General features: G+C 46.0%; 2 protein-coding genes and 3 long non-coding RNA genes across 5 annotated transcripts in view; 4 read left to right on the top strand and 1 right to left on the bottom strand.

The window, feature by feature from the left end:
- The window catches only part of LOC124315275 (cytochrome P450 3A2-like), a 317,765-nt gene that overhangs the window by 179,599 nt on the left and 128,537 nt on the right, over positions 1-9,629 (bottom strand). The gene's annotated exons all lie outside the window — the stretch shown is intronic.
- On the top strand, positions 76-411 carry LOC124315761. The gene is made up of 2 exons (XR_006911646.1): positions 76-200; positions 286-411. It is a non-coding gene; the product is annotated as an uncharacterized LOC124315761 (long non-coding RNA).
- LOC124315713 lies at positions 685-1,090 on the top strand. Its single transcript, XR_006911587.1, has 2 exons — positions 685-969; positions 1,027-1,090. It is a non-coding gene; the product is annotated as an uncharacterized LOC124315713 (long non-coding RNA).
- On the top strand, positions 1,507-7,086 carry LOC124316043. The gene is made up of 3 exons (XM_046781781.1): positions 1,507-2,989; positions 3,361-6,884; positions 6,951-7,086. The coding sequence occupies exons 1-3, from the start codon at positions 1,507-1,509 to the stop codon at positions 6,969-6,971; spliced, it is 5,028 nt and encodes a 1,675-aa protein (XP_046637737.1). The 3' UTR covers positions 6,972-7,086.
- On the top strand, positions 7,529-8,824 carry LOC124315707. The gene is made up of 4 exons (XR_006911580.1): positions 7,529-7,600; positions 7,669-7,798; positions 7,899-8,269; positions 8,415-8,824. It is a non-coding gene; the product is annotated as an uncharacterized LOC124315707 (long non-coding RNA).

The raw sequence follows: 9,629 nt of genomic DNA, 5'->3' as shown, positions 1-9,629 counted from the left end.
ATCTAATGTAGGTTCAACTTTCTTATTTTTATGTTATTCTAACTTATTTCTTCAAATTCTAGCTGCATATTGTCAGTCATTCCAACAAGTTGACTAGTAGCGCTCAGTCAATTTCCATCCATTAGATCCTCATGCTGTCAAAAGCATAAAACACATGTTTGAAGCACACATATAGTGGAATACCAATGTGCCGAGATAAGGTATTTCCCCATGACTGCTACTAGACCATTACAATTCAGATTTTCATAAAACACGGAGGAAGTTATTCTTGCTTATGAACCATAGGATCTTTTCTGAATCTTGAAAGTTTGGTGGCGTACCCTGAAACATCATGTTTATTGTTATGGCTGTTTTTACTTTGGTTTAGAAGGCAACCCAGCTAAGAGTTAGGTAGAGTTTTATTTCTTACAGGTAAATTTGTGTAAATTTGTAAATGACATATTTGTTAAATCCTTGTCCAATTGCTGCTTCGAGTTTCAGTGGCATGAAGAGTGTAAAGTGAATAACCCGCCATGTGTATGTACATGTACCAGATCTGTACATGAAAACATATATGTACATGAGTACAGATATATAATAGGAAACCATTTTATTTAAAAATCCATATAGCCAATAATAATTTTATCTTTTCCAACAGATTATGTGCAAACTCGAATGTTACGAATTTCGTTTTGGGGTGAATGGATGAGTTGGCGGTGGTTGCCGTTACTGGCCTTGATATCACTTTGGAAGTATAGCTCTGGACTCTAGGTAACCCTCACTCATACTCGAGGTAACCTGGAAGTCAACGTATATGTGAGGAGTTTTAGATTCGTTACATTTTTTGCATGTCTTCGTTGTGTTTTTTGCATGCAAGTCGACCAGTATGTCCAGTCAGCATGAAGGTCACGAGAAACATTACGTAAAACTGGCATGCGGTGGTGTAGAGGTTGGGTGAGAATGACACGTGTTTCATCATTATCAAAGCAGGTACAATAGCCGCAAGGGTAAGCTATTTGGTATTCATTTTGATATTAGTTTTTGTAGACCCATCCCCCGCAACGTCACCTGCAGAAGGAAAGGCAAGTTTGCATTTCAATCGAAGGTCATGGAAATCATTAAGTAAAACGTGTCATGCAGTGGTGTAGAGGTTGGGTGAGAACGGGACGTTTTGCATCATTATCAAGAAGGTAAAATAACCGCAAGGCTTAAGAGGAGGGGTGAGAAAAAGTCGTATAAGAGGCGAGGGAAAAGTCGACAGGGATAGCTCGTCTGCTATCGATAGGTGTACACCTGTGTCTCGCAGCTCGTAATAATTTTGTGAAATATAGTGTAACAATTTTTCGATCAGTGTGTAATTATAGTGCTGATCTAAGAAACAAAGTGTGCTTTCTCTTGTAGTTCCACAAGTTGGGACAATAAAGGGAGACATCAAGTCTTAATTTCTCGTGTTTGTTTCTTCCCCAGTGAAATCAAAAACCCACCCCCCACTTCCACTGTCACTGCCACCTGACGGTAGCAGGTGACATGAATGAAGAGGAGATCAGGGCTGCAAAGGCGGCCGCCGCTAGCGCTCGGGCGTCCCTGGCCCCGTTGATGCTCAACGAGCAGGGGATCGCAGAAGAGCCGGATTCGATGGAAGAAGATTTCTTTGAGGAATCGCGTACGGAAGAACAGGAGGCCACTACGGAAGCTGAAAAAGAAGAGCAAAGGAGGCGACGCAAGGCAGCTGCCGATAAGTGGCTTCGAGACAAGGGTTTTACCATTGTGCAAAGAGGAAGAAAAGGAGAACCGTCCAACAAGCGAGGCAGAAAAGACATCGAAACCCCAAGCCCGGCAGGAGAAACAGAATCATCTTCTCTCCCCTCAAGAGGCAAACCACCACCAATTCCTCCCCGTAGGTCAGAAGCGACCACGGAGTCAAGCCAACAATTCAAACAGCCACCGGCCAACAGAATGACAACCTCATTCGAAACCCGCCTTGTAGCAAAAGAAAACGACATGATCGTAGATCTAAAGAAGGTGAGCCCGATTCTAATCAATAAGCGCCTTAGCGAGCAAGTAAGCAAGGGCTCAGTCTCCAGCTGGAAGATAAACCCGGGTGGCTCGTTAACCGTTGTCGCAACGGGCGCTGCTGAGCTACTAGAGGTGATGGCCATCCAAACCATGGGATCATGGACCATATCGGTGGTACCAAAAACGTGCAAAGGTGTAGTACATGGAGTGCATCACCTCATTACTAAGGAGGAGTTCCTGGAAGAAGCAAGTGCAGTCAACCAGGGCAACGTCGTCAAAATTGTAAACGCTGCGCGCATAGAAAGCCGACCCGGGGGCCCATACAAGTCTACAAGCAGCGTCATTGTCACGTTTGAAGCTGCGGAGTTACCTGACTCGGTTAAAATACTGAACAGTATACACCGGGTATTCCAATACATCCCAGAGCCTACCCAGTGCTACAAATGTCGCCGGCCGGGACACATTGCCAAGGAATGCGGAGGAAAGCAACGGTGTGCAAGATGCGGAGGAGTGCACCTCACCAAAGACTGCACGGTAACGAGAGAGCACTGGAAGTGCCCAAACTGCAAGGGCCCCCATAGTGCAGCTTTCCGTGGCTGCCCCCAGTGGAAAGAAGCAAAGGCTGTCATCAGAATAGCAGTTGTGGAGAACATCCCTCGATCTGCAGCAGTGGCCAAAGTAAGAAGTGGTCAATCATATGCTGCGGCAGCAAAAGCAACGGATCAGAGCGATACACAAAAAGAAAAAACCTCGGAACCGAAAAACGCAGGCTCCTCCGACGAATCACCAGACAAAAATGCACAAACAACCGAGCCCCTCCAAGAGGTGGCACAGCAAAGAGGGAGAAAAGATAAATTGTCCAGCGCAGAAAAAAAGCTGGAAGCCTTCATGAAGATAATGGCGCAATTCATGGACATCCTGAGTGCATGCACCAACAACCAACACCTAAGAACCCTCGCCGGAGCAGCCAAAGCTCTGTTGACACACGAAAGCAGTGACAACAGCGACAGCAGCAAAGACGACCAAAGCAGCGACAGCGACGATGTCGAGGAAGAGGAAATTACACCTGCTCCCTTCACTACAGGAATCCAGAAAACACCAGAAAAGAAGAAAAAGAACAAAAAGAAAAAAAAGAACAAAAGAAAGAAAGAAGACGACCCCGTTGCAGTTAGCACCGCCAGTGTACAAACCAGCCAGTCAAAAGACGCCACATGATGACCAGATCTACAGCATTCTCTTTTAACAACCCCAAGACTCAAATCCGGATACTCCAATGGAATGCAAGGTCCCTTAACTCAAACGGAACCGAGTTCGTAAAGTTTTTATCTGAAATGACATCCCCTCCAAATATTATTTGCATTCAAGAGACGTGGCTAGACGAGTCTAAAGAGTTCGAAATTGACGGCTTCGATCACATCAGAGCGGACAGAAGAGACAGGATTGGAGGAGGAGTAGCGACTTTTGTCGCCATCGGCACCCCCTTCAGACAGATTGATCTGCCGCCATCCACACTAGAAGTAGTCGCAGTAGAGGTTTTCACCGACGGAAAAAGCATCTCCATTTGCAATATCTACCACTCAAGTCAGGAGAACGATGTGCAAGTTTTTGAAAATATCCTCAGAGATTTACCCCCAGACTCCACTCCTTTTCTGTGCGGAGACTTCAACAGCCACCACGAAATGTGGGGAGGAAAGAAAAACGACCACAAAGGGCTCAGTCTTGTATCTTTCATCGAAGAAAACGGGCTAGTTGCACTTAACGACGGGAACATAACGTACAGATCCAGTTCAGGAGCATCCTCCGTCCTAGACTTGACCATAACAACGCCAGATATTGCTACAAAGTGTAGTTGGTCGGTCGTATCTGAATCAACGTTCGGCAGCGATCACCACCCAGTAATGACAAACATCGCCATACCGGTCCCCGTGGAGCGCATCAACAACTCTAGGTGGAATTTTAAAAAAGCTGACTGGGTCGGCTTTGCTCAAACGTGCGCAGACTTATCCTACATGGACCTCTTCTCCACCGATATTGATGTTTTCAATGACAATGTGACTCACGCCATCATCCTAGCAGCCAGCAACCACATCCCAGTCGTGCGACAAGGTCACCACAAGCCGGGCGTCCCATGGTGGAATGCAGCGTGTGCAGACGCCATCAAAGAAAAAGAAAAGGCCTGGGTGAGAGCAAACGCATCAAGAAATCCAGACGACTACAAAATATACAGCACTTTACGTAACAAAAGCCGATCGGTGATGCGAAACACGAAGAAAGAGCACTGGCGAGCTCACTGTAGCACAATAAACAAGAACACAACGTCCCGTGATCTCTGGGAAAAAACCAACCAAATGCTGGGGCGAAACAACAAAACAAAACCGATCTCGGTGCTACTCGAAAAAAATGGGGCGTGTGTTACGGAGTCATCAGCAAAAGCCAACCTATTTGCAAAACACTACAAAGCAGTAAGCAGTGACACCAACCTTTCAGAGTCCTTTCTCCAACACCGCCGAATCTCCGAACAGTCCATGGAAGATGGTGAAGCGGACGAGCCGGACGGACGGATAGGAGACGCGGAAATGAATGCAGATTTCTCAATGGAAGAGCTGACGACCGCCCTAAAAGAAGCAAAAGATACAGCAGTGGGATGCGACCGAATATCTTTATCAATGCTACGCCACTTACCGGATACAGCACTACGTACGCTACTGGCCCTGTACAACGAGTCCTGGAAACAAGGCACGCTACCGAAAGGATGGAAGCACTCGCTGATCATCCCCTTGTTGAAGCCAAACAAAACTGCATCGAAACCGGAGTCATACCGGCCGATCTCGCTTACCCCGGTGCCATGCAAGGTCCTAGAGAGAATGATTAAGATCAGACTCTCTTGGTACCTTGAGAAAAATCTCCTCCTCGCCCCAAATCAAAGTGGTTTCCGACGAAACAGAGGGACTATGGACAATTTAGTGAGGCTCGAAAACTCGGTCCAATCAGCCCTAAACAACAAAGGATATGTGATGGCAGTCACGCTCGATCTTGAAAAAGCCTACGACATGATCTGGATAAAAGGACTAATTTACAAGCTCAAAAAACTCGGCATAAGAGGGAACATGCTCAAGTGGATTACCTCCTTTTTGGTCGGTCGGACAGCACAAGTATCGTTAAATGGAACTCGGTCCGAGCTCTTCTCCTGCCTAAACGGCACACCACAAGGAAGTGTCATCAGCCCGTTATTGTTCATTATCCTCATTAACGACATTGCCAAGAAACGCCGCTCCTGTATGTCGGGAATGTACGCCGATGACATCTTCATCTGGCAGAAGCACCGAAACTTAAACTTCCTGAGAAAGAAAGTAGAAAAGGACACACAAGATGTTATCGTCGAGCTCAGACTATGGGGCTTCCTAGTTTCGGCAGCAAAAACCGGAGCAATAGTTTTTTCCAAGCGGAACATACCCGAAAATTTGAGCATCACAGTAGACGGAGCTAGCATCCAAGTGCAAAAGTCAATCAAACTACTGGGCATGACACTCGACAGCAAACTAAATTGGTGCAAACAAATAGACGACGTCGTCAGCAAGTGCTCAAAAGTTTTAAATTTACTACGCCTCATTTCTGGAACGAAATGGGGCGCACACGCAAAGCCCATGCTACAAATCTACCAGGCCCTGATCCGCTCAAAACTCGACTATGGAGGAGAACTCATCGAGTCCGCCTCTATCACAGCAAAGAAAAAACTGGACAAAATCCAAGCACAAGCGCTGAGAACAGTGGTGGGTGCGCCAAGGGACACTGCAACAGAAGCCCTGCTACGAGAGACGGGCGAAATGCCCTTGCACCTTAGGAGAAATCTCGCCAGCGTCAAACATTATTTAAGGTGCTACGAGGTGAAGTGTGACCTGCTAGCAGAAAAAGAAGAGTGGTTCAAAAACGCCAAGCAGTGTTTTCTCTCCAGAGTCGAGTCCGTGACAAACACCTTGGACCATCATCCGAAATCAGCCGAGAAATTATCCATCAGCAAGCACCCGCCATGGCAGGCTCTGCTTCCAGAAGTTACGACGTACACACCAAACGACCTGAAATGGCAAAATGTGGTCCACATTTACACAGACGCAGCAAAATCAAAAGACGGGCGATGTGCTGTTGCCTTTGTGGTACCAGAAAAAGTCATCGTTGAACAGAAGCGTCTGGTGGACGGTTTGGCGACAGCAAAGTGCGAACTCGTAGCAATACACCTGGCAGTAAAGTGGGCAGAAGCACACGCAACACTAGGGAGCTTTGTTATCCTAACAGACTCAAAAAAGGCATTGCAGATACTCAACTCAAGTAGTGAAAACAACAGTGTCAAAACAAGCACCGTGGACACCTGGCGAGCACTCTCCAGAGCTGGCACAACTGTCAGCTTTTCGTGGGTAAAAGGACACAGTGGAATATCCGGTAACGAGCAAGCTGATCGTGCTGCCAAAAATGGGCTGGAACTAAAACCCAGCCTCAGCTGCAGAAGAGACACAAACGACATCCGTGAAAACGTTGAAGACCTCCTCCTGAAAAAATGGCAAGGCCTCTGGGACAAGCCAAAAACGGAATGTGGACGTTTCACCCACAGACACAGTCCAGTCGTGTCAAGAATCGCCTCCCTGTTCGGCCAGTCAAGAAGTGAGCAAGTGTTCTTATCGCAGATTCGCCTCGATATGCTGCCGCTAAACTATCGTCTGTTCAAACGAAAAAAACATCCGACCGGTCTCTGCAGCAACTGCGACGCCGAAGAAAAAGAAAATGTCGAACACGTACTGCTGGCCTGCCCGGCGTACGCAAAGAAGCGAGAAGAAATGGTGAACGTAGTGAGCGAAAACACTCCCACACTGCAAGAGCTGCTTAATTTCAACGACGAGGTAACTCTCAAAGCCGTTTTGGACTTCTTTAATGCCATAGGCATCAAAGCCCGACTCGGTTTCTAGCAAGAGAAACCAAAAACCTAAAGCCGGTGCCCAGCATTCTCCCTAAAACGCATGTGCAAGTGGCGTAAATAGGCCTGCCGGCCTGAAAACGTCAATCCCCATCTCCAAAAAACCAACCAACCGACAGGGATCAGTCGAGCGAGTATCTCCGACAAGGTAACAGCTACACTGCACTATCTGCCATCAGCTGCATTCTTCATCGTACTATCAGTTCTCAATCATGGGAAAATTTTCTGTTTGTCGTATTTAGGTGTGTATCAATTTCAATTTTTTTTTTCTATATGCTTCTATTCAGTTATTGTTGAATGGTAATGTTTGAATTCAGCAACTGTCTAGTAAACTATGCTGTCGTACTGTTGTTGGGTGTTGTGTCGTTGATGGCTGGTTCAGCCACTGGTGTACCGATGTCTCCTGGGTATGGCGGATACCAAAGCACTACACTGCCGCCTCACTAAACAACTTACGACACAACCAGTTGCTACACCGATGCTCCGAAGTACTTCACCACCATGCTGCCCCGAGCTACTACACAAAATCCCCGCAATTTTATTCTTCCCCGAGCTACAGTACTGAAGGGTAGAGTACTACACCGAGGCTCCTCAACACTACACCACCAAGGCACAGGAGTTCTACACCACTACATATCATGGGTAAATATTCTGTTACGTCGAGTTTTGATATGCCAACTGCTAAATATACAAATTATTTATTGTCTTAGTCGTATGAAAGGAGAGAAAAGATGAAAGATTTCAGCAGCCGATTGAGCATCTCCGTTACGGCAACAGGAACTGCCGTGCACTATTTGTCATCAACTTCATTCTTCGTCGGATTAAAAGTTTTAAATAAAGGTAAAAAATTTTCCATAGAGTTGTGAATCAACTCTACTTTTTTCTATTTGTTAATATACCAGTACCATAATTGAAAATGTTACAATTATTAATCGTCTAGTAAACTATGGCGTCGTGCTGCTGTTGTTGGGTGTTGTATCGTTGATGGCTAGGTCTACCAATAGTGTACCGATGTCTCCTGGGTATGGCGGGTACCAAAGCACAACACTGCCGTGCCGTCTTACTATTAAGGATCAACTTCCGCTGCTCCAGCTTACTACACTGAGGCTCTCAAGTGCTACTCCATCAAGGCTCCAGATTATTACACCACAGCTCATGTTGCCTCAAGCTACTACGCTGAATGCCCGAAGTATTTGTCTTCCCCGAGCTACACTACCAAAGGGTCGAGAACTACGTCTAGGCTCACAAGTACTACATCACCAAGGCACCGGAGTACAAAAACGGTCGAATACTACACAGAAGTGATCATGGGTGAATATTTTTTTATTTTTCATGGAAATGTGAATTAACTCTATTCTTTTTCTAATAGCCAATATGCTAGTTTTTTTTTTATATTAATGTTCAAATTATTTGTTTGGTACACTATGGCGTTGTTCTATTGTGAATGTTGCAACAGTGATGGCTGGTTCGACCACTGGTGTGACGACTTCTCTTGGGTATGATGGGCGTGAACATTCCGCAACAACCGGTTACTACACTGAGGCCCTCAAGTGCTACACCACCAAGGCTCCAAAACATTACACCATAACTTATGCTCCCCGATGTAACTACGCAGAAGCTCCGAAATATTTGTCTACCAACCTACGATGTTCCAGCTAGCTATAAAAATTCTGCCATGTACTATTCTGTTCCCAGCTACTACACCGAGGATTGTCACACCACTGAAGCGTCCATGTACTGCACTACAACCTACGTTGCTCCAGCTTACACCACGAAGGCAGCGGAGTACTACACCACGAAGGCAGCGGAGTACTACACCACGAAGGCAGCGGAGTACTACACCACGAAGGCAGCGGAGTACTACACCACGAAGGCAGCGGAGTACTACACCACGAAGGCAGCGGAGTACTACACCACGAAGGCAGCGGAGTACTACACCACGAAGGCAGCGGAGTACTACACCACGAAGGCAGCGGAGTACTACACCACGAAGGCAGCGGAGTACTACACCACGAAGGCAGCGGAGTACTACACCACGAAGGCAGCGGAGTACTACACCACGAAGGCAGCGGAGTACTACACCAATATTTTAGTTTTCCTCACTACAACGTACGCTGCTCCAGAATACTACACTGATGTTCCAAAGTACTACACCACCGAAGTCATCTGAGTATTACATCACTACTTACGTTACTACTACCTACTACACCGAAGATTCGAAAGCACTTCTCTGCCTCGGGTTACTACACCACTAAGGCAGCCGAATATAACAGCCCAAATTACGATTCCGCAATTTTCTACAAGGAAACTCCTTAAAACTATAGCCGAAATTTCTACTCGAGGCTATTTATATTTATCGGTCATTTCATGGTAATTGGTCGCTGGGAATTAATTGTTGATCTTAAATGAGGAAATAAAGGTTTTAATACGGGTAACTGTTATGTAAGACTTTTGTTAGTAACTTCAAGTCTGTCAACATTGCGACAGGTGTCTTTTGGTGTTGGATTTTAAGGCCAGTATGCCGATTGCCGAGTTGTAAATTGTTTTTTTGTGTTTCACTACTGCCTTAGTTACTCTGCATACGGACATGTTCTTATGTTTTGACGCTGACGATTCAAGAGTAAAACAATAAAGAAACTTGTAACCGTTGATTCGGTTTTCTCAAATCTTA

The sequence above is a fragment of the Daphnia pulicaria genome, chromosome 11 (assembly GCF_021234035.1).
Source record: "Daphnia pulicaria isolate SC F1-1A chromosome 11, SC_F0-13Bv2, whole genome shotgun sequence".
Taxonomy (NCBI): Eukaryota; Metazoa; Arthropoda; class Branchiopoda; order Diplostraca; family Daphniidae; genus Daphnia; species Daphnia pulicaria.
Note: the sequence above shows the minus strand (reverse complement) of the source record. Positions and strands in the feature narration are given on the sequence as shown.

Coding starts and splice junctions, on each gene's coding strand:
- LOC124316043 (XM_046781781.1), top strand. CDS start 1,507: ATGAATGAAGAGGAGATCAGGGCTGCAAAGGCGGCCGCCGCTAGCGCT. Junction 2,990..3,360: donor TCTGTTGACACACGAAAGCA/GTGACAACAGCG, acceptor TTTGCATTCAAG/AGACGTGGCTAGACGAGTCT. Junction 6,885..6,950: donor TGCTTAATTTCAACGACGAG/GTAACTCTCAAA, acceptor CTCGGTTTCTAG/CAAGAGAAACCAAAAACCTA.